At 40.2% G+C, this 24417-nt stretch overlaps 1 protein-coding gene across 1 annotated transcript in view; it reads left to right on the top strand.

Moving 5' to 3' along the window:
* WDFY4 (WDFY family member 4) overlaps window positions 1–24417 on the top strand; it is a 113438-nt gene that overhangs the window by 28955 nt on the left and 60066 nt on the right. The window contains exons 17-38 of the mRNA XM_066191271.1: window positions 69–287; window positions 1280–1464; window positions 4391–4622; window positions 6586–6737; window positions 7285–7396; window positions 7510–7700; window positions 9222–9374; window positions 9738–9811; window positions 10620–10781; window positions 12923–13014; window positions 13928–14027; window positions 14834–15039; window positions 15641–15810; window positions 16167–16292; window positions 16730–16891; window positions 17007–17204; window positions 18206–18323; window positions 18893–19050; window positions 19497–19735; window positions 20784–20893; window positions 21849–22040; window positions 22593–22732. Coding sequence (XP_066047368.1) covers window positions 69–287; window positions 1280–1464; window positions 4391–4622; window positions 6586–6737; window positions 7285–7396; window positions 7510–7700; window positions 9222–9374; window positions 9738–9811; window positions 10620–10781; window positions 12923–13014; window positions 13928–14027; window positions 14834–15039; window positions 15641–15810; window positions 16167–16292; window positions 16730–16891; window positions 17007–17204; window positions 18206–18323; window positions 18893–19050; window positions 19497–19735; window positions 20784–20893; window positions 21849–22040; window positions 22593–22732 — 3491 coding nt within the window. The remainder of the gene's footprint in view (window positions 1–68; window positions 288–1279; window positions 1465–4390; window positions 4623–6585; window positions 6738–7284; window positions 7397–7509; window positions 7701–9221; window positions 9375–9737; window positions 9812–10619; window positions 10782–12922; window positions 13015–13927; window positions 14028–14833; window positions 15040–15640; window positions 15811–16166; window positions 16293–16729; window positions 16892–17006; window positions 17205–18205; window positions 18324–18892; window positions 19051–19496; window positions 19736–20783; window positions 20894–21848; window positions 22041–22592; window positions 22733–24417) is intronic.

Raw genomic sequence — 24417 nt, 5'->3', positions numbered from 1 at the left:
GAAAGCAGTTTGCTAATGTCTGCACAGGGAAAGCAACTTCATTAATGCTTTCTTGTTCCTGTCTACAGGCAGCAGAACGTTCCCTCCCTCAAGTGGCCTGACACTCTCCTGCTGGTTCCTGGTTAGCAAGTTTGGTTTGGTGCACCACAGCCACCCGCTTCGCTTCCTTACGGTTGTGAGGCACATGTCAAGAACAGAGCAAGAATTTGTGTGCTTTTCTGTAAGCTTCCTCCCACAGGACCTTTCTTTGGTCATTTCTACAGAAGAAGTGGAATTCCAGCCGCTTGGTATGGCTCTTTTCAGTCAAGTTATGTCCTCTTGTTACCTAGATTTTTCATTAATAAATTTCCTCTTTTTTGAAGTGCCCAGGATATTAATGAGATTTCTCTTCAGTTTTCTACTTGAATCCAGTTGTGATTGTAATTGTTTCCCATGTTTAATTTTTAAATTTGCTGTAGGCATTGTGAATTACTGCAGTATTCAATGGAAAATTCTTGAGTCACTTATATTGTGGTGTGCAGTTGTGGGGACAGGGCTTGAACCAGTCTGTTCTGTGAGATACCAAGCAGGTTTGGAGAGTAGGATTGAGGACTTGGGGTGTGATCTAGCTTCCTAATGAAACAACTCATTTCCTCTCCTTGCATTCAGAATGTTTTCTATCATGCCAGTCTGTTAATATTGTTCCCTGTTGATATTTATACCCTTTTGCTTGCTGAGTAGAGTCGGTGCTTCAAATGTAGATGTGATTGAATATTCCAGAGGAGGTTGGAAATGGAGTGGGAATAGTAGATGGGACTTTTTCATGCCCAGCTGACATTGTATGAGTGCTCTGATTGCCTTAGATAATGATAAAAATTCCAGTTTGCCTTTCTTCGTAAAAGCTACAAATTAATATAGAGAATTTTATTATCTCATGGATTTGCTAGGAATTTTTTCTCTGTGTCAGCTAACTCTATAAATATACTGAGGGGTTCTCCTCTTGGTGAATATGTTGGGTTTGTCCTAGTTCAGGGTAGTTTTGCAACGTCAAGGCAGATGGCAGGTGTTATTTGGGAGGGTGACACATTGTATGCTGTAGGGATCTTGAGAGCTGTGCAAGTTATAGGTCTTGATAACAGACCTTGGGCAATGTTTTAAAGGCATTAGACATAGTAGCATCAAATCACACTCTACCCACAGAGAATGTCATGTTCTTTCTGTCACATTTGAAAGTTGTGTTCCAGAGGCAGGTGAAGATGAGAAACTTTTTGTTGACTTATCCCTGTTTTTGCTGTTACAGATATTATGGAACCTGAGGGTGAGGTCCTAAATCCCTCCCCATTTCCAGGGCAAGTCCAGTTTGGCTGTGGCAAACTTGTGGTCACTGGCCAGTGGCATCACCTCACAGTGACAGTTGCTAAGGAATCAAAGAAGAGCTGCATTGTGTCACCTTATATAGATGGTCAGATGCTTGGTTCTGCAAAGGTAAAGCCTCTCTGCATAGATCTTGTGCCTGACTTTTGCCTTGCATTGCTCTTCATTTACATCTTCCAATGCACCTAACATGACTTTTCAGTGTTAATCTGAGAAACTCAAAGCATGGTGGTTTACACATGTAACACTTGCCACTGTGCTGGGTGTGAGTGGAGTCAGGAATCTGTACAAAACAGGGTGTACTTGTGCTGCTTTTCAGAAGTATGTTCCCAGCTTATACTGATGCTATGAACTAGTCCTCCCCTCCCCCTTCAGCATGTAGATAACCAGTGCAATTTGTGTGGTGGTGCTCCTGTATAGTCAGGGATATCTAGGTTGCAGGTAGCTCAGGGTTATGTTGCTGAAATTCAGTTTTACCCTCAGGTAAAAACTTCCTGTGCTTACTAGTGAGTGAGAGGATCTATCAGTTTGCGCCCAAGATCGGCATAAGTTGTCAGCTATAAAAGTACTTTACATCAAGGTGTGACCAGAGAGCCCTAAATCAAGGACAACTTGGATTTAGGCTAAAACCTGCAAAAGTGATGGGTTACACAGAGAGTCTCCACTCTTTCTTTTGAAGAAAGCTCTTGAAAAGTGGAAATGTCACAGAGAAATAAGCTGCTGTGATTGGCCAGCTCTTTGCAAGAATCCAAAGCTAAGATGAATTTCCTCAAGCATCTTGTTTGCTCATGTTTCAAGCTTTCCTCTTTCTCTTACACCCTTTGAATAATCAGTCAGTGGTCTTTTTCCTCACTAGCACACTAAGTACTCAGGAACAGATAGGTGTTCCTCTGGGTTAGTTGTTCAGTGTGTGAGACGATATCAGTTCATGAGTTCATTGCTAATATTGGTGTACTGGGTTTCCCCATATATGCAATTTCTTGTAATTTTTGTCACACAGCAGTCAGTTCTCAGGTTGCATGAAATATCAGGCAAAAGTAATCCAAATGCACCTGAAGGGTTCATAATCTATGAGATAAATGAGAATAGCCCCTGGTTTCTATTATTAATATCATCACGCTCCTGGTTTTGCTGTTAATCTCATACTATTTCAGAGATCTGATTTTTGGATTTTGAATACAGCGTAAAAAATGCAGCCTGTTATTTCTATTATATCTCTGGTTGGTGTGGTGGATTTTTGGTTTTTGAGTAGAATCCTTTTATGAATTGAAACTTGTAACCTTGGTCTCTTTCATTTTGTTTTATCTTTCCATTCAATCTCAGCACGTGAAAAGCTCACTTGTGAGTTTTATTCCTTCCCTGTAAACGCAACCTGTTTAATTCCAAATATTCTCTTTCCCATACTTGAGAAAAACTATCTGTCTCCTAAATGCCTTTTGGGACCTATATCCATTTCAAGAATGAAAATTTAATTTAATTTGACTTCAAATGAGACTGAAAGTTATCAATAAAACTAGGCCTAAGCATTGCAATTGATGGAAGAATTCAAAGCAACTGTGTTTAACATTCAGAGAAACAGCTCACATAAATAAAATAATCCTTTAGTAAACAAAAGACTGTCCTAGTGTTGAGTTCACTGACTTAATGCAAGCCTTGATATGCACAGTGAAGATTGTCTAAGAAATTAAAAATGGGCAAATGTTATTAACAATACCAAAGGCTATTTTTAGTTGGTAGAGCTGGAATGGGATGTGTTACTGTGTAATGTCAAGTGTAATATTTATTCACTCAAGTGTGTCAATTCCTACCTCTTAATATTGACCAGCCCTGTTTTCTAAATCTCAGTAGTCAGAGACCAGTAAATGCTTGGAGTCTCCCATCCTAACAGCAAATTGTTAAAGACAAGGCTAAGCCCTGAAATACAATATAGTTTCTCACTACCAAAAAATTCCACTTCCTGTTAGAGCTCTGTACAGTCAAATAAAATAATAAACTCAGTTTATAAGGTCGAGTCATTATTTTGGTACCAAAAATAAATGGGCCTGTTTCCTAAACAATGTTAGTTCCACTGAAGCTTATTGATGCAGCTGGACAATCTACACTCTTCAAAAACTGCTTATTCTCCATTTATGCCAGTACAAAGTGTGATCTGTAACTTGTCTGTGTTGAATGTCACAGTCAGGGTTATGAAGTTAGGGAATGAAAAAAGTCTGGAGTCAAGACAGACTTTTTCCTTGCCAATACTTGAAATTCTTTTGACTGTGTTTTTGGAAAAAAAAATTAGGCTTAAACATTAAACATTCAAAATGCCTATGTTTACAATACTTCTCAAAGTCCAGTTTCTGAACAGTAGTTGATAATTGTTGTGGATTGACCTTGCCTGGTCCCATTCCCAGTTAGACAGAGGAGAGAAAATAAGATGGAAAATGACTCATAAGTTGAGATAAGGCAGTTTATTAAAGCAGAAGTGAGTTTTCATGTGCACAAGCAAAGAGATAAAGATAGGTTTACTCTCTACTTCCCATCAAGTGAGTGCTGTTGAGTCAATTCCTGGGAGCCAGGGCTTCAGCATGGAGCAGTTGCTATAGGAGGCACGCATTGTAAATAATGAATTCCCTTCCTTCCTCCTCCTTTCCTTAGCTTTTATGTCTGAGTTGACATTATATGGTATGGAATATCTCTGTTGTTAATATGCGTCCACTGGCCTAACTGTGTCCCCTCCCAGGATCTTGCCACTTTCAGCCCCTTGATGGGGGGAATGTTGGAGATCCAGTGCTGATGGTGCCAGCTCTGCTCAGTAACAACCACAATTCTGGTGTGTTATCAACCCCTTTGTAGCTCCCAGTGCAAAGCCCAGCACTGTGGAGGCTGCTGTGGGAAAATGAGCCCCAGCTCAGCCAGATCCAATGTAATTTTGCTGCACAGCTGACTGAGACTTCAATGAGCAAAGAAGTGGCAGACTGTACCTCACAGGGGCAAGACCCCAGGGCACCCTGAGTGTATTGGATCCCCTCAGTGAATTCCTTCTCTGTTGCAGATGCAATATCTCCAGCCCTTACCGGGTGGCTGTATTTCCATGGAACCCTCTTCCTTTATTGATGTCTATGGGTACATAGCTACTCCTCGGATTTGGAAGCAGAAGTCCTCCTTGACCTGGCGCCTTGGTCCTACATACTTGTTCGAAGAAGCCATTTCTGTGGAAACCATAGAAGTTATTATTAAGCTTGGCCCTCAGTATTGTAGCAATTTCCAAGCAGTACAACTTCAAGGTATGTGATAATTCTCTTATCTGCCACTATTTGTTCGTCTGGGCAGTGTTCTTTTTATTTTTATAATCTTCTATTAGTGTTCCAACTGTGTCTAGAAATCACTCTAAAAGTCTGGAAAACTGCATTGCTCAATGTTGTACAAGATTGTAGTAAGACATGTGAGGATGTTGTAACATACTGTGAATTGGAAAGAAGGGTAGGAACCAAGCAGCAGAGAGAAGAAGAAAGAGGGATAACACGGCCTGAGTTGCAAGATTGTGATTTCTGTTGGACAAACATTAAAGCAGAAGCTCTAACTGAGATATTCTGCATTAACAGTGCTAAGAGGGGGAAAAAAAAGGCAGAAAGAGAAGTAAGGAGTTCAACTGCAAATGCCTGCAAAATAGGAGAGAGCACAGGGGAGAGGGGGGTAGGGGAGTAAGTTACATTCCATTTAATGAAGAGGCTTTTAAACTAAAGTATGTTGTTACCTTCAATTATTAAACAGACAAAACAAACAAAACATTTCATTTATTGATTACTGTTTGTTCAACAAGTAGTGCATTCGCCTCTGTACTAGAGCTTGGCATGAAATGGGATGGTCATTTCTCATTTGAAAAGAGCAAAATAATTTTTCCTGGTGATGTTCTGGCCTAAAACAATGTAAAAAGAGTGGCTGAGAGTACTCCTTCAGACAGAACACTGTCAATTTACAAAAAGCTGCAAGTCAAATGTGGGAAGGGGTTGTTGAGAGAGAAATGGTGTCAAAGTACAGCTTTGAAATAAAAACATTACCTGTAGAAGTCAGAAGGATTTGATTTTTTGAGTCATTGAGTCTTTATGAAGTCTAGGGGGCTTGTTTTCTGCCCAGTTCTTTTTAGATGGGCTTTAGTACTAACCATAGATTGTGGCCATCTGACTTTAGTGATGCCCTGTTTCAGGGAAATCACTGAGCAACATATAAGATGTGATCTCCTAATTGCAAAATTATCTCGCTCCCTCTCCTTGCACACTCCCTATTCCATCAAAACACCCAAAGAAACGTAGACAAATGGAATTTTTGGCTTTAAAAAAGTTTTACCAAAACCCCCCAAATACCATGTTTTGTTTTGTTTTGTTTTGTTTTCCCTTAAAATGGATTTATGACCTTTCTGCAAACAGCAGTGGGAATTTTTGGCAGTGTTGTGTCCTGTCTCCCCAGTCTCTCATTGCTTCTTGCTAATCAGCTGCAGTTGTGCAGAGGCTTAATCTGCAGATCAAGTCCTGCTGGAAGGGAAATGATGACGCAGTCTTGGGGCATTTGATTTATAGTTAACCTTCACGTGGTGTGTGAACTAATTTTTTTGCCTAAAAGGGCTATGTCACCAGCACTAGTAAACAGTTGTGTAAGTCAGCTGTTTTCCCAGTCTATAAAACTGTCAAAAATATAACCTGACTTTTTTTAAATAAAGGTACATATAGTTTTACCAAGTGTGCAGGAATAAAAAATTCTTTAAAGAAATGCATATGAGAATTTCATATTAGACTACTGAACCTGGTACTTTTTAGAAATTTCCCAGATGTGAGTTGGCAGCTCTGAACTTTTGCCTCTACTCTTCTTCCAATTGAATCTTTGCTTGGGTACCCTGACAAAGTTCCCAGAAACACAGAAGGCCTCTGAAATGTTTTCTATCTCCAGAAAGTGTGTTTATATTGTGTGGACAGAGAGAGAGGTTTATTCTGGACATTTCTGAGCTTCATGAGACATTATGAGAAGATAAAGAATCAAGGCAAAGCAGTTACCCGAGGACACAACTGCTGGTGATGCAAGCTGCCATGGACAGTGTTGCAAAGAGTGAATGTTTCTTCCTGCTTATTGTTACGACAAAATAAAATTATTTCCTAAACATGAGTTTCCTCCAGTTGTTTTTCACCTGCCTCTCTCCTGTCTTGCATACTGAACAAGCAAAGCTCCTTCAGATATTCACAGTCTTTTTTGTTTTAGGTGAGGACCAGTACAGTGGTCAAAATATCGCACCTCTGGTGGCACAAGATAAGATTTCTTTTGGAATCAATGCCGTGTGCTCATCTCTTACTACAGTCCAAGATATAAAGAACTCTTACAATGAAGTGGATGGTCGGCTGATTGCCAAAGAGGTCACAAATTCCCCTTGTCTTAAACAAGTTTTCTCTGGCTTCTAATCAGTTTCCTAGGGCCAAGTTTCTGACTTTGTCTTGCCTGTGTACCTTCAGTGTTTTGTTTTTTTTAATTTTTTTAACTTCTTTTTCCATTCCTTAACTTTGTTCTACTCACAGGTTAATTTTCACCTATGGAGAGGAATAGATTGGACAGTGTGAGCACAACGTTAAAAGCATTTTTTGAAACAGGAAAAGAAGCCATAATTTTCAGATTTTATGATAATTTGTTTCAGTCTGTGTTTTCTTAATGCCTTCACAAGGAGGTTTCACATGCTATTCTATCCTTCTTGCTAATATCAGGTCTATTGATATGTGAAAGTAGTGGCATTGTGGGATGTTGTTAGTGGGTGGATATTTGTCCTTACAATCAACTTTTTATGAAAAAAAATGGTTTTCATAGTCTAACATTAATAAAATAATCTTAAGTATTAGAGCATGCATTTGTTACTTTTAATGTCCCTAATACTACCAAAGTTTTTCTTAAAATATCTTTTATTTGTTTTAGATTGGGATTCATTCTCGGGACAGTTCAACTCCAATATTCCTAGCTAAGAATACTGCTGGACACCTCTCGGGTTCCTTGCGGACTATTGGGTCAATTGCTGTGGGCCAATATGGTAAATGCACTTGTCTTAATGTTTAATACTCTTTTAGGAGTGGGGCTTTTTTCTGTCCAGTTACAGATTTAGTCTGTGTAACTTCCTGGTAGAGTAACACTGCAATTTCCTAGGGGTAAGAGTGTTCCAGTCCTCTCCAGCAGCTACCAGCCTGAACTTTATTGGAGGCCCTGCCATTCTCCTGGGTCTCATAGCTATGGCCCGTGACGACCACACCATGTATGCAGCTGTCAAAGTCCTAAACTCCATCCTCAACAGTAGCCCCCTGAGTGGAAAACTGATGAGGCACATCCACGGATACCAGGTAGACAGACTTTTGTTCATTCATTCTGGTTTAGTCTTTCCCTTGTAGATATTTATCCCCAAATCCATCAATGGGAATGAACCAAACATATCCTGGCTATAGCCACTTGTGGTTGGAACTTTCTAAGTTAGGAGGGGGATGCAGGGTAGTGCTGTATATCCTGTGTTTATGGTCCCTGGGAACCTCTGTAACAGTTTATCTGCAGGAGGAAATGTGAGGACAGATGCCTCTTGGTCAGACATGATTTAACAAAATTAATAAGCCAGTGCAGCAGATTTGTGACTGACCCACTCCACCTTTTACCAACACACTTGATCCCACACACAAAAGAGCACTTCTCAGGTAGATTTTCTTCCTCCCCTAGGCTCAAACAGCCTAAGATTCTTCTTTACAGACTGCACAGTGTAGGGAATTCCTATGGCTCAGTCTTCTCAGTGTATGAGGAATTGTGCTGATATAAATAAGAGCTGCCTGAATTTCATTGATTAGGTCTGTCCCAAATTAATCTTTAAACCTGAAAGCTATGCAGATTAAAGATTTTGTTTGTATATAAATTCTATATATGTAATATTGGATGGATTGAGGCTCAAGTATGAAATTTCAGTTCAGTTCAATTTACTTTGTGCTGTGTAGGCGAAGCAGAGAACTCTGAAGGAACAGAGAAGACTCTTTAATACAGAAGGTTCCAAACAAGACCCTTAACATTAGGATTTCATGAATGATTTATTATAAAATTTCCATTTTCCCAACATGCAAATTGTTCATAAATTGATCACAGTTTTATGAATATATTTAACCTACTTAGACATTGCTTGCCCAGTCCTTTCTTGTGGGTCAATGCCTATCTTTATATTGTGTAGGAGCTGTGCCTTTTGATTTTTTGCTATATAGTGTTCTCTCCATTTGACTGATCATCATATTGCAATGAAGTGAAGCTTTTTTTTTACAGCCAAGTAATAAATGTATCTTGATACGTAATTTCAAATTAATTTCTATTCTTCCCAACCTGTTCAAAATGTAACGGCTTTCTGAACGTTCTTCTCACAGTATGGGGAAATTGTTGCATAATCAAAAGTAGGCTCAGTTCAGAAACTGGCAATGTTTCACAGATGTTTTTCATTTGGGGAGGTAAAAATTAATATTTTTTAAATTAACACCATTTGTAAGCAATTAAGAATACATCCATGAAGAATAGCATGGAGCACCTTCTGTGGTTATTTACAGTTATATTTGTCTGTTTCTTTTTTAAAATTACATTCAACAGAATACGGCACATATTTTCCTCCTGTTCAACTCCACAGCCAAGTTCCTTCAAAAAATTCATCCTCACACTTCCTGCAAGAAATTTTATGTCTGGACCAAAATCTTAATTTTCTTCATGATGCTTATGCAAAATGTGTACATGCATGACTGCTACATCTGACTAAACTAAATGTTGGTCTTGAATTAAAAAGTATTATATGTTATTTTATAAATACAGATTTATACTTGACAGATACTTATTCCATCTTCTTTTTTCAGTTGCTGAGCTACCTATTGAAGAGGAAAACTCAGCTACTAAACAACAGGATTTTACAGTTAATGTTCTCCCTAGTGGGCACAGCTGAACTGGGCTTTGAGTCTTCTGTCATCAAGAATTACAGTGCGTTCCAATATGTTCTCTGCAACTTCGAGGTAAAAGTGTTCATGTTACTGAGGGTTTGGCTGTATTAAAAATGGCTGTATAATACAAGGTTTGGTTTGTTCATAGCATCTCCTGGATCCAATATTTAGGATGGGGTTGTGTGATGAGCATTACCACACTGTGAGCCCACCAGGTCTGCAGGAACACTCCAAGAGGGTCTGCTCAGGGCTAGAACTGGAGCTACAGTTCCCTGCACTAGCAGGGACTCCCCAGTGCCTGCAGATTGCATTACAGAAACACTGAAAGTTTATCATGTTCTCCTCCCTAAACTAGTTTTAACTGTTTCTCTGATGCAGCTACTGTTCTCACAACTCAGAAGAGCAGTAAAACCTCTGCTTTCCTTTGTCTTTCAGCTTTGGATGAAAGCACCAGAAAATCTTGACCTTGTTCTTCTTTCCCATCTTGTGGAAATCTTTCAGTCCTCCAGGTACAAACGTGTTTGAATCAGAAACCTTTGGGACAAACACATCTGTAACCCAAAGCTGGAACTCTGAGGTGGATATGAAGGATCTAATCCCAGTAGGAATCAGTGGATTCTGGGAGTGAATCATTCCTGTATTGCTCTTTCAAGCCCGGAGTTAGTGATTTGATCAGCCCCTGAGATGACTTTGGGGCCAGACTGGGAAAAGATATCTGGTTACCTGGTTCACGTGGAACCACTGCTGTACAGCAAAAGTTTAAATATCTGCTGTGGAGGGGAAATCTGAATGCTTGCATTGACTGTGAAATAATTTTTTAAAATATATTATTGAAGTTGTGTTTAAAATCAAAACACAACCCATTTATCAATATTCTTAATCATCAGTGTGTTAAATGTATCTAAAGAGACAATGCATGGCAGAGGGGCTGAGGAAACTAGATTCCTGCTTTTTGGTTGCAGAAAGCCCTGTGCAGAGCTGTCTGGTGCCCCTTGTTAAGTTTTACAGGAATAGCAGTTTTTGCTACCAGCTCGCTGTTTTAAAATGCAATAATGTTTTCTTTGAACTTGTTGGAATGCAGCAGTTTCTAGGGGAGAGGGCAGAAGAGAAGAGTAGAACACACGAAGTAGTCTTTAGGTCTCCATCACTGACACATGTTCAGTTTGTCTGACAGTGTTTGAAATGTTAGAAAGACAATATTAGAAACCAAAAGTGCGAAGTGTCAGTGCAACCTGAGAATCCTTTTAGCTAAAACTCAGCAAATTGGGTCATTTCCAGTAGAAGATTTTAATAGTCCCTGTGCTTTTTTTTTTACAGAGATGCAAGTCAGAACATTGCAATTGCCTACCAGGTGCAAATGGTGCCCAAGCTTGTTTTCCTTTTCAATGATCCTGAAATCAGCAGCTCCAAGATCACTGTGGCCTGCACTATTCTGTCCCATCTCTTGCAAGGATACTTTAATACAAGGGATGTTCTCAGGTAACCTTTGAAATCTATGGCTTTTCCTCAAATTGCAGATGAGCTATACTCCTGCTAGTGTTGGAGAGACCTCGACAGTAGAGCTTCCCTCACCTTGTCTTGCGTAGAGCACCAGAGCTTTGGCAACTACAGGCTCCCCTGGTGAAAAACTGATGAAAAACTTTTTTCATTCACTCCAACGTTATATTTGTGTGAAGGTGAATTTGGTGATGAGCGTTATAATGGTAGCACAGACAGTTCTGTAGGTATGACTGGGATTACTCAAATATGTACTCAATATTTGGTTTCATTAAAGCCTTGTCCCTAAAGTATCACTACAGTTTTACAATTTGGCCCCAAAAATGGTGTACCTAATCCTGTTGGTTTGGCTTTCGTCGCAGTAACAATCCTTTTTGTTCCTGAATTACAATCAGTTATGTTAGTCAGGATTTCATGAAGCATAGCATTTAAATTCTTGTTTGTTCTTCACAGAATGTAAGCACTGCTTCATTTTATATTCCCAGCCTAATTGCATCAGCCTGTAACCTATCAACTGAGGAATGTCCACATAGAGCTGTCTACAACCGCCTAACTCCCAGGGAAATGCACTGCACAGATGGAAGCTCTGTTTCTAAAGCTCTGTTTTTAATAAAATGTAGAAACAGAGTTGCATGTCAAATCTGAGAACTCTGCCTTTTACTCTGTTGGAGAATATGAGCACCTCTAATAGTTAACTGTGGAGTGAGCCAATACATGATCTTGGTGTTTCCCAGCTCTTTTGTGAATATATGTTATCAGTATGTATATTCCTACCCTGGGCTTGTAGGGATTAGTCTGTTCTTTTTTCACATAGGTGGTGAGACAGGTGAGAGTCGTGGATTTAGTGTATCAAATTTGTCATGTTGAAAGGAGTGTGAATGAGCATTTTTTCTTAAATAATCATGATTTGTTATTCCATAGTAATATGATTAGTTGTCAGGCCCATGAGTGCTGAGAGAGTGGACAGAGACAGTCCCTGTCCTTCTAGCTCCAGAACAGCAGAGACTTTAACAGGCTCTCAGCAGCACTGAGAGATGCTGGAGTTTCTGCTGCTCCCAAATTTGGACTTCTAGAGGGAATTTCTGTGTGGGCCATTCCTGCAGAACAACTGTTGTTCTGTCCCTAAAGAAATATCCTTCTTGTGGGCAGGAGGAGATTGTGCCCATTCACAAAATGTGTATATATTACATTAATCTTTCTATCCTTAGAACCAGGTAATGTGTTAAAGCAAATTACAGGTGAAAAAAGGGTGCCAGTCCTCCTCACATTGGACTTGCTAAGGTTTCTCTGTTCTTCTCTCTATGCTTGGAAACCAAGTGGTGATAACAGTGATATTGGAATGCCACAGGCTGCTCAGAATCTTTCATATAAGCCGAGTGCTTTACTCAGTATTCCCTTCCTCTTGGTGAAAGACCTTTAAAATGGATAGAGAAAATGTTTCCATAGCAGAATATATTTTACTTTGATTTGTAGATAGTTTCAGTCATCACAATATAAGAAAGATATTAAGCTATTAGAGAGCATCTAAAGAAGGGCCAGGAAGATGAAGAGCCAGATGAGGAGTATCTGAGTTCACTTTGTCTGTTCAGCCTGGAGAAGAGGAGACTGAGGCAGGGATCTCATTGCAGTTACAACTTCCTTATGAGGGGAAGAGGAGGGGCAGACACTGCTCTTTGCTCTGTGCTGACCAGGGACAGGACCTGAGGGAATGGCCTGAAGTTGTCAGGGGAGATTTAGGCTGAATATTAGAAAAAGGTTCTTCCCCCAGAGGATGGTCAGGCACTGGAACAGACTCCCCAGAGAAGTGGTGACAGCACCAAGGCTGGCAGAGATTAAGTATTTGGACAATACTCTCGCACAGGTGTGACTCTTGGGGTGTCCTGCTGAGGACCAGGAGTTGGACTTTGATGATCTTTGTGGGTGCCTTCCAACACAGCACATTCTGTGACCTTTTAATTTACTTCCTAATTTATGAAGTGTTCATCCTATTTCTGAAGTGACTAGAATTTCTAATGGTGGTTGTTAATTCATTGTTAACCAGCATCCAGCTTTGCATTTAATCTCCAAGTAATTAAATTAATATCTTTCTGTTGACCACAATTGCTTCACTCTTTCTCTGCAAGGATTGGACTGTTCCTTGTTTACACCTTGAAACCTTCTTCTGTGGATGAAAATCAGATATACCTGGATAGTGTGGCTGAGAGGCCCACTGAAGGTGAGGGGCTGCCTTTGGGGTATGTGTTGTGATAGGTAGCTACAGTATTTCCCTCCTTCCCCAGGACCTGGTGAACCCTAAATGCAACATCAGTGCTTCTGCCTCCTGTGGCAGGAAGAGGCAAAATTCAAATTTCTTCACATGGAAAGGGACAGGCTGCACTGAGGTGACCCCTTTTTTTCTCCCTCTGCTAATAAACCAGCAGTACTTTGGCTCCATGGTCCAGCTGGATGGATATACAATGGATATACAATGCTGGATTTCAGATATACACAGAGAGGAAGGACATTAAATTGAAATTGCCCCCAGAGTAACCTAGTGGGCTGTTACAAGGAATAAAATTTCAAAGGGCATCCTGGATTTTCTGTGAAGACTTTACTACGCTTACAGTTGTAACAAATAATAACGCAGAGCTCTGCAACTCTTAAAGTATCTGGATATTTGTCAGGTTCACGTGGAGGAATGTCCAATCATTTGGTCCTTTCACTGTGATCTTTCAGCTGAGGCTTTATTGCTATTGCGCCTCTAAACAACAGATCATATTAAGGAAAGAGTGGTACCTGCAGTTTGTATATAGACATCTCAGTTAAGCAATGCAAGTCAGATTGCCTGTGTACATTTCTCTCTCTAGTTAGCCTGAGATTGCTTCCTGTGAGATATTGTTCAACATGCAGTCTGAATGAGTTTTAAATAATTCTAAAGAGAGGACTTTGGCAATGTAAGCACAGGTTGTTTCTTATGTTAGCAGGAATCCTTATGTCTAGAATTTGATGTCTGCATCTTTTTTACTCTGCAAAAAACCCTGATATAAATACTTCTACAGGGCTAATTTGGTGCAAACAAAATTGTTCATCAAAGCAATGGAACATATTTTGTCTCCTCATTACTGTCTGTTACTTTCTGATATTTGTAGCCTTAAACCAAGCATCTGGAAAGACAATCTGTCTTCGAAACCAGCTCCTGAAGATGTTGTTAGATGTAATGCGCTCAGACAAACTTCACCTGTCCTCTGAGTAAGTAGAAACATTGATGAAGTTACGTGTCTCCGTCTTCCAGATTTTTCATCTTCCTGGTGCTTAACCAGGACTAAACACACTGATAATATTTGAATTTCAACAAATACTAAGCAAGAGCAGACTGGAGTCAGAGTCTTTTTTATCAGTGATTTATCTGGCGTTCACAGAGCTGTGTGGTCTGATCACACATCTGATATCCATTTTGGAAAAAGTGTCATGTTTTCAGAAAATACAGTGAAAGGGGAACTTAGATATTGATGTGTCTTCTCCATATAAAGGGTAGAAGAAATCCCATCTCTCTGAAAAGCAAGTCAATCTAATGTAGGATTACTTGCACCCCTCTATCATAACCATGAGAATGCCATTATTATAATTCTACCTTCCATAACTGAAAGGCAGATTTCATAGTTCTGGGAGCTTTAACTGTGCATTTGCATTAGATAGCACATCTTGGACTTGAAAATTTAAACCGGAATTTTGAATTTCATAGCTTGAAAGATCTAGTCTGTGATGTAGTTTGCCTCAGTTATTGATACACACTCTTAGAAAGGACTTCATATTAATGAACTGTTTTCCCTGACAGTAATACAAGGTTAGATGTAGCAGGAATTGAATGACTTCGGCTGTGTGGATGAGTCTGTTGTTAAATCTTTGTGATTCTCCTTTGTGGTACACCTTTAATGAGATTTTTTTCTAGAGAAACATGAGCTTCTAAATCACTTCAAGATAATTTTAAATAATATCTTCTTTCTGTCTTCCATCATGCTTCCTTCCATGTGTTTTCATTTACCTGTTTGTCCTAGGGAAAAAGAGAAGACATTTTTTGCACTGGGGCCAGACTGGTTTCTGCTGTTCACACAGAGTTACCTGCACTTCAGCACAGTTGTCCTGGGAATCAAACTGCTTCTGTGCTTCCTCCACAATCGTTCACTGCTGAACAAATTCAAGGAGGGGATGGTGGCTGGGCGTTGGCTGGAAAACAGCTCCACAGGGTTGAATATTCTAATGGGTATGTGCTGGTTTAAGGTTTCCAAAACACTGCCTTGATCCAGTTCAGTGATAGAAGATCACTGTGTGCATGATAGGAGAATTCCCACTGACCTGAGTAGACCAAGAGTTTAAATTACTTTCTAGGGCAAACTTGGTACTTCATACTTGGTCCTGGTACTTCAGCATTTCTGTGCTGAAAAGTGGAAAGTATTACTTCTCCCTTGCAGGTAATCAGCAATTCTGATTAGCATCTGCAGGGAGATGGGCCTTTTTGTGTTGCACAAAACCAGGCTACTTGATAAGCCTGTACGGTGTTCAGATGTCAACTTGTGCTCTGAAACCTTTTGTTTCTTAAAGATTTGTTCAGCTTGCTTTTTGATAATTAGACCTAGGGTTCTGAGAAAAGGAGGAGAAAGGAAGAAAAACAATTCAGGGAGAAAGCCCTTTAACAAACGCGATAGTGAGAAAAAATTGTTTTGTTAGTCTAGCTGCTGATACTGCAGCCTAGCAGACTACTGAGTGTTCTGGGACAGAGAGAGATGAGGTTAAAGTTGTGTCAGTAATCCTTATGCTGATATGATATGTACTTTTAGACACTTTCCTTTTCTTTTCCTTTAAAGATAGTTTAAAAAGTCATCCTCCAGTGCCTGACAATGGCTACTTCTTGGTTTTTGGATTTTCTGTATTGCAAAGATGTCTGACTGATCATGTTCACATCCCTGAGATCTATTTGGTTGTGGCAGAGCTCTTTCTGGCAACTCCACAGTCTGAACCACCTGAAGCAGCCAAGGTATGAAAAAAAAACCTAGCAGACAAGCAGCTGAAGTTGCTATTGCATTACTATTTTGACATTTTATACTTTTTTCCATGAGAGTATTCTCAGGCAAGTTAACCCTACTTGGGTTTTGTAATAATAAAAAATATTAATATTTTTTAAAATAAGTTAGTTAACTTTCATTTAAGAAAATTTATGTTCAGAGCAACCTTGTTCATGCAGATGTTAGATGTTACAAAATTAAGAGGAGAGGAAGGAGCTGCTGGAGGTAGACATGTTGGTTTTGTTCTGATGTAGAGAGAGCAGGCATTGTTCCTGATCTATCATACATAATTCCCATCTCTTAATGAAATATATTTCCTCCTGTGTAGAAAGATCTTGAGTCTATGTTGCAGTGGATCTTGCAGCACCACCTCACAGAGAATGTCCTCAAATTTGGGTTGTGTGCAGAGGCAGCTGTGTTACTGCTGGAAATGGTTAGATTCACCGTGGACAAGGTAAGTGTTTTGTTGGAAGGACAGTGCAGTGTGAATGGCTGAATAAAGAGCCCAGGTGTGACAGATGGTGGCAGCCCCCACCTGTAATCCCCTGAACATGTCAGTGCGCAGGGACTTCCAAGGAACAGAACAACTACTGCCCGGGTTATGCAGTACAGGATGTGATGGGATCATGTTTAAGAGAGACCAGAGGCAGATGTAGCCCACAACAGCACTCAGTTTTTACATTCTTGATGATATGTCACCTTTCTGGTTGCATGTGTTTTCAGTCTGCAAGGTGAGGGTTGGCTACTGGTGCCTTGTCTGACTTTTGTGGCTGTGTCAAGCTTGGCTAGCTTTGGAACAAAGCTAACAAACAAAATACCTAAAGAGGAACAAAGATAAGCTCTTACATGAGAGGAATGCTGCCTTGACCAGATGCATATTTATCTGTTCAGCCTATTGCAGATGCAGAAACCTCCTGGGCAATTGCCTATCCAGGGAATGTTATCGAGTTTCTGTGCTTGATCTACCACAGTTATACACAGGACCCTGTGTGGCACTGTCCTGACTTCTTGAAAACTTTGGCTATGGTTGCTTTTCATTCAGGACCACCCAAGGTATGTGTGTAGGAGCCAGCATAAGCCCTTCAGACCAGAGATGGATCACTGTGAGAAAAAAAAAAATCAATTTACAGTAGACTGCGTGAAAATGTATTGCTATTTGCTTTCACAGGGTGGGTCTGAAGGCCTTTTGACTCCTGATGGTCCGGCCATTGCCGAAGGGAAAGGCTGTGCTGATCCCTCTTCCCTCCCACTCCTACCACACCCTGCCAAGAAACAAGTGTGGGATTTTGTGCGAGTCCTCCTCATGGACAGTCTTCTCAACATCCCAGCAACCAAACAAGGACATCCCCTTGAGCTGCTTCTTGAGGTTTCTCTTAACAGCAGGCTTTGCTGTTCTACTTTGCACTGGGGCTGGAAGAACAGGACATATCCTACTAGTGACCTAGTAAAAAAAGTGCTAACAGTGACAAAAGGAAAAAGGACTTCTCTAATTCCTCTCCATTAATGTGAACTAATAAAATGCTGTCCCTGGAAAAGAAAAGGCATTTTTCAGGCAATGTTTAATATTGAAGAAGGGCATGGAAAAAAAAATCCATTTTCCTTAGTGATACCTGCTTGTCATTAGGGCACCCCTTGAAATTTGTTGAGAACAGAAAATTTCACATGGACCAATCTGTGTACTGATTTTTTGAGATAATAAAAATCTCAGTTCTCAAATAAACAACAAAACTGTATGTCTTTAAGTACAGATTAATATAAGCTGTAGCAGCTGAGTCTGGATAATAAATTTCAACCACTCAAGGCACTCTAGAGAATCAGAGTAGTCTGAAAAAAGGGGAAAGTGAAAATTTTAGGCTCCAGATCCAAATTGTAAGTAGTCCAGGTGTCCCAGATGTGAGTTCCTATGCAGACTTAGCTTAGTAATATGAACAGTATGAACATAAGCTTGACTGCAATTGGGAAGAGTTAAATCCTCTTGAGGAGGAACAGATCCCTAAAGGTTTATATATACTATCCCAAGGTTTGGTACAGTTAAAATGGAGTTTGGATTTCTGACTATCTCAATCCTCAGCTTGTTGATGGAGTTCAGTGCCCCTGAGCACAAGACCTCTTGGGAACCACCTGTGAGCCAAATTCTGGCCCTTTGCAAAACCTTGTTTCTGTTCAGTGTGCAGAGGGTGACTGTGCTGGCTATCAGCTAGATGGTGTAGTCCTGTGTAAGATTTCCTGGTTTTCCAGCTGGCAATGAAGTTTTGCAATCTCATCTGTTGTCCAGTAGCTGTCAACATATGCACTCTTGCTGAAAGTGAAGTGGAGTCAGATTTCCTGTTTTCCTGCTGAACTAATGTGTATGCCATCTCTGTATAGGTTTCTCCAGAAGATGCCACCAGTGAGCAGAAAAGACTTTTTCAGACAAAAGTTCTGCTGTCTGCTATGGATGTCTTTCAGGTTACCAGCCAAGGCGAGGGGAAGAAAAGACCAAGAGGTGAGTGGTGAGAATCTGTTTAACTATTCTTTAAATATCATGCTAACTGATATTTAGCATGTAGGTGTAATTGTTGGAAAGGTTTGGAAACAATAGCTAAAAGGACAGTCCAGCTCAGCAGGCTCTACTGTCCATTCAATCTTGCTGTAAGCCAGTTTGCATAAATTATTATAATTTTATAATTTTTCTGGGGAGGCTCTTCCTTTTTTTTCTTTTTGAGAAGAGATTCTGAATATTACAAAGGGATTATATAGAAAGAAACCTGGGTTTATCCTTGAATGCCTCTGGAAACAGCCCCATTAACTTGGTTGCTGCAACTCTCCTGTCTGAGTCGTTAGTTAAACCAGTTCTTCATTACAGCATTTTAGAGAGATTGGTTCCATCCTTAAGATGGAGCTGTCATTTCCAGTCTAAGTAAGGTGTTTCTGCTATACCTAGAGTCATCTTAGACATGTCCCAGCTCTGAGATATTATGGCATGAGACTGTTTCTTCTCAGCTCCGGTAATCTCACATTTCAATTTTTCTTCTTCTTGTTTTGGAATAATCAACCCTTTTATATCCTCTCCAGGGAGCAGTGATCCTCATGGTACTTCAGAATCAGCTGCACCCCTACCCCTGATGAATATTGCTTATTTTGCTCAAAAGCTGGTTGAGAAGCTGAACAGCAGAATGTTCGCTGCTGATCCCAAGCAAATCCTGATCTTCATTGCCAAACAGATTATGTGGGTGAGTCACTTTTTTTCTCCCCAACTTTTATCAACATGCTGTAACATGCTGGTTTTTTACACTGAGGTTGTGATACTGCAATTCTGAAGAAGATGGCTGTAATCCATTTGGTGATTGTTGTTATTCCAGGTTTTTTGCATGAGAGCAAAACAGCTGTAAATTATAATTAGAGATAGATGGTGCAGCGTAAAGAAAGGACAGTTAACTCTTTTGTGACACTGTCTGTTGGCAATGTACACACTGCTGAACTGGGATGAGTTAATCTCTTCCACAGTTCTGGAGACTTCAGCAGAAATACAGAAAAATAGAATTTTTATGTAACAGGTAGCTCAGGGGAATTTTGCTGAAATAAGTTTCCAACAGCTTAAATGAAATGGGAGGAGCGCATCCTTGGGGAGTAAGTTCTCTGAGCAAGCCAAGTACTCTGCTGTTTTGTGTTTTCACAGGTCTTAGAAAGTTCTGTTTCTCAAAAGGAAGTTTTTCTCAGTGCCCTGTACAGCTGCTTAAACAGAGCCATCCTATACTGCCTATCCAGACCACAACAATCACTGCCGGAACAGTTTAATGTCCTGAATACTCTCTTCGTTCTGCAAGAGCAGTGGGACATTTTTTTTGCAACTTACAACTCAAATAGTAATTTTGTCATCTGCCTGATGTACTGCCTTTGCCAGCTGAATTCGGGCAGGTACAAATGTTCATCTTATTATGTTTCTTTGTATCTCTGTGCTGTACCTGAGGAAGTGGGTGCAGAGGGGAAGATATCACATAACATAGGCAATATCCAGTCTGGTGAATCACTAGAAGCTAAGATTGAGCTGGATCCAGCATTTCCAGCAGCCTACTCACTTCAGAGTAATATCTGCAGTTAACAGGCTTGAACTGATTTCAGTGGAGCTGGCTCACAAGCCCATCAGGAAAATGAGCATCTGGAAATCTTCCTGGGATGTAGGCTACAATCACTCCACAATCATGTAGGCGGCCATTCTCCGAGACATCTGCATGGGGTAATTTAGTGAGATGTTTTTTCTGATCCAGCAGTCATTTGCGTGTGGGTACATTTAAAACACATATAGAAGTGTGAATGGATCTTGTGATCTTTGTGTTATGGTTCCTTGGATCTGAGCTGCAACAATTTAGTTGTTCTGACATTGGGAGTTTTGCCCTTTGCCATTGCGTAGGGCTAGAACATCCATACACTGCTGTTCTTACAGATGTTGATATAACAGAACTGAAACGAATCATTGATACAAAAGCTCAGACTAAGCAGTTCTAGTGTAGGGTACAGCAAGACACTGCTTTCCACATAGTGGCAGATAGCTCTAAAAAAGGAATTCAGAGTAGAGACAAAGATGCCCAAGGGAGGTGCAAGAAAGCTGGATGCAGACTGGCTACATCAGGACAGCCCTGTGTTCTGTCTGTTTGGGGTGAGTTGTAGATACAAGTGCCGTAAAGTGCAGGAATAAGGCACATTCGAGAGAGTGATCTACAGGGTCATGATGACTGGTCCTTGACTTTGAAAACCAGACTGGCAGTTGTTAAGTTCCCGCTTACCGAAAATTCCATGGTATTACATGACTGGTATAAGCTCTCAAACCTGAAAATACTCGTCTACTAAATGAATCAGGCAGGACTGGATGTGCAAAAACATCTGTAGCTCTTTCACTGTCCTCAGTTTAAATCTGGTTTCCTCACCTGCCCTCCTTTTTTTTTTTTTTTCTTTCCCTTTGTCACAGCTGTTCAGAAGGTTTTGGGGTAGATGCAAAACCAAAGCTGGCTTCTTATCACCAAATTTTCCTTGCACCCAATGAAGAGGAAAAGGGCAGCCTGCCTACTCCAGATGATGGTAATTTATGGTACTTGTTGCATGTGACTTAGAAAGAAAGAAAATACCTGTCTTAAGCATTTATCAGAGCAGCTTGTGCAAGTGCCACTTATTCCCTCTTTAGTGTACAGGCACTGCAGGCACTGCACAGAGAAAGGAAAGTTGTGCTAAAAAATAGCTTGTGTTTGCATCAAGTGTTTTTATTCAAAAGTCACACCCAGCTTCCTCAGGAGTACTGTGTATCAGTTTGGAGATCTCTCCTCCATGTTATGGCCAGTATAAGGGGCCAAATATATATATTGTTTGTAGCTCTATTTCTTTTTTCAAGGCCCATACAGGGCTTGTCTGTTATATACAGAAAGATATATTTGATCATTTCAGAGAAACACAGAAAAAAATTTGGTTGGATTCAGCGTGGTCAGTTTAACCCTGCAGCAGTGGTTTTATTTTAGTTTCTTTCTTTTTAATATATATTGGCTTGGTTAAGATGCAACCAAATCAGTCTGGTTTTCAGGGAAACAGAGAAAAAGAACTCAGCACTTCCTTGTAGGTGTATTCCTGCTGTGTCAAATTGTTTCTCAACTTGGTTTCCTTTGCCCCTCCATCTCCAGTGATGCTTGGCAACATAAAGGAATGTCCTTTATGTGGTTTAGCATTCTATGCATGATAATAAGATCATCAAAATTCTGATTAAATGGTTTTCCAAAGCAGAAACCATTTAAAACCTTGTCTCACTCCTACTTGTTTCTTTCAAGGAGTTGAAATCCCATAAAAGAAATGTCCTGCTGTTTTCTGTATTAGATTAACTAGTTTAGCTTAGAATTTAATAGGAGTGGACTAAAAAGGAACAATTCCACTGACTCCAGCAGTTACTCTGGACCAGTGGTTTTCCAAACAAGATGTTTTTGTTTTACCTGTTGCTTGACTTGAAAACATAAATGAAGAACTATTTTTTGGTGTTACTTTTGTTTCTTAGTCCGCCAGGAGATCCTGAGAACAGTAGAAATCATCTGGAAGCAGCTCGTTTCTCAAAGGCGGCAGGCTCTGGAGGACACTTACAAGATGGATCTTTCTGTAAAAGGAAATGACAAAGAAAGGGACATGAAGATAACAGAGATCACTCCTTTATGGGAAGAAATCATGACAAAAGCTTGGCAGCACTTGCTAGGTCTCTGTTCTTTTATGGAACACTTGTAGTAAGCAAAAACCTTGTGGCAAATGGGGTGCCTGGTGGAAAGCTGCTGTTCCTTGGTTATACCTTTCCTCGCCTGCTGAGAAAGCAGATTCTCAGTTTCTCTCATTTAGGGTGGTGATTGCTTTCCGTCATAACCCAGCCCTTCTATAATCACCTGGTGGTGGTGTCACAGGGCTCATGTTTTACTGCAAGAAAGAGAAATCTCCTTAGATGATTGTAACACCTAGGAAGATTTAAAAGGGAGGATATATGGTTGAAAGAAGGGCATTGCAACATGTGTAGTGCTGCAGTGACTCAATGTTCATGTCTGTGTAATGAAACTGATCTACAGCAGACCTCTGTGAGGCTTTTAAATAAAAGCTTGAGAAGTATGTGTTAATTCAATTCTTATAAAAATACAAAATTATTCATCTGGAGTGACACACTGCCATGTTGTTTTGTCGTGTAATGGGGACAGAACCCCTCAATTTTCTGACAGGCTCAGCTTCAAGTCTTAAAAGCCTTTTTGTCTGTTTTCCCTTGCAGCATCTGAAAAGAAGCTTCTCCAGAATAAAGCAGGGCCAAGCCTGTCCCAGAGCAAGCACAATTCCTGGAGTGAAAGCCTCTCTTCAGCTATTAGGTTCATACCTGGCCGAAACACAAAGGAAATGTCATGCAAATCAGAGGTAAATTCTGCTCTTTGTCTTTTCTGGGTCTGTCACTGGCCTGCCTTTCATATATCTCTGGAGAGTTTTTCTTGATTTGGGAGGCTTCTCAGTGTATCTGTTGGTTGACATGTTCCATTGTAACTAGACAGCTATTGCAGCTGAGGTTCCTTTTCTAGGCTGCTAGAAATAATCACAAAGAAACAGTGACCTGAAGAACTTCTCTTGGCAGCCTGTTCATATAGTCTAATAATGCATGCTTTCTGCATAGTGCTGAATTATGGCACTTGATAAACCTAAGCAGGCCAGAGATGTTTGTGCTTACAGGCCTCTGCTTGGGGTGGAGCAAGGTGAGGAGATGCCACCTCTGTTGCTGCTGTTGACTTGCATCACCTTTGTAAACCTTGTTCTTCAGGTACTGAATTAGTGGAAAGGCTCAGGTGTTATCATAGTATTATGCTCACATTTTCTACTGTATATGAAGTATTAAAGGTCCAAATTTTAATTTAGCCCCTAGAGATAGGGAAACAAGCCTTGGTATATAATCCAGGGATGGGTTTGGAGGGTATGCATAATTCCTACTGTCAGCAATGAAGATATGAATTATCTTTTCCATGCATAAGCTCTTCTTTTGCTGAAAGAGAGGGTCATTTTCATGTTTTTGCTTGGCATTGTCAAAACTAGACATAAAAAGTACTAGATAGATGTTACTTTTCAAGTGTCCTAAGGGTGGAGTAACTAGCTATAGGGTAGGGAAGAAGTGCATTGACAGAATATTCAGAGCTTTAAACCATGCTTGCGTTACTGTGGTGCTCAACATATTAAACTCCCTTTTTATCTCCTGAGGAGACAATGAGTCTGTTATAAGCCTCACTTTAGGAAGCCTTAACATTCTAGCTCAAGCTATAGGAGATTGCAGCTTTATACCCGATGATGCCTGGTTCACTTCCAGTGTGTTGACCAGGAAGTCTGTGACACCCAGCTCACGTGTCTGATAGTACCTTACTGAGCTGCAAGGTTTTTTTCAGCGTGCCACAGAAGCCTTCTCAGTCCTTAGAATCACTTTGCTGCTTACAGAGTGAGCAAGCTCTTCCCAGGTACATATGTATACTGTGATGTCATACTACAAGAGTGTTGACTATTTGCCCTAGGGTCTGTTTAATTATTTTTTTAAATTAATTTTGATTATTACAGCTGATTACACCTCAGTGAGCAATGTAATTGATATTTGTAAATGTATCCCAAGGAACATTTTGTACAACATGCTTTTTGCTGTTGAAGGTTAAAGACTCTGTTATTGGTTTTTCCCTAAATATGCCCACATCATTAGTTCCTCCAGTGAAAAGGTTGCCATCTGGAAAAGGCAGCACGGAGACATTATTCAGGCACAAGTGCATGAAATTGGTGTTTCTACATCTTCTGTCTCTCTTCTGCAAGGAAGCTGCTTGTAATTAAAGGAGCTGGGTTTGGAAGAAACATTACTCACTTGATGTTATTCCTTATCATGTCACGTACTGACAGCTCCATAGCTCTGATAAATTGTTCTTCTCAATGAGATATGAAGCTACAGTTCCGAAGCTACAGTTCCAAATGTTCTCCTTTCTCCCTCTCACCCTTTCTCCCTCCAGCCTGTCTTTCAGAGTTTGATGCACTTTTTAGAGAGGTGAAATCTAAGAGGAAGAAAATATTGAGTTACCATTCAACAG

The sequence above is a fragment of the Chamaea fasciata genome, unplaced genomic scaffold, assembly GCF_029207755.1.
Source record: "Chamaea fasciata isolate MVZ Bird 193981 ecotype frontalis unplaced genomic scaffold, bChaFas1.0.hap1 SCAF_9, whole genome shotgun sequence".
NCBI lineage: Eukaryota > Metazoa > Chordata > Aves > Passeriformes > Sylviidae > Chamaea > Chamaea fasciata.
The sequence above is the reverse complement of the archived record's forward strand: the minus strand, read 5'-3'. Positions and strand labels throughout refer to the sequence as shown.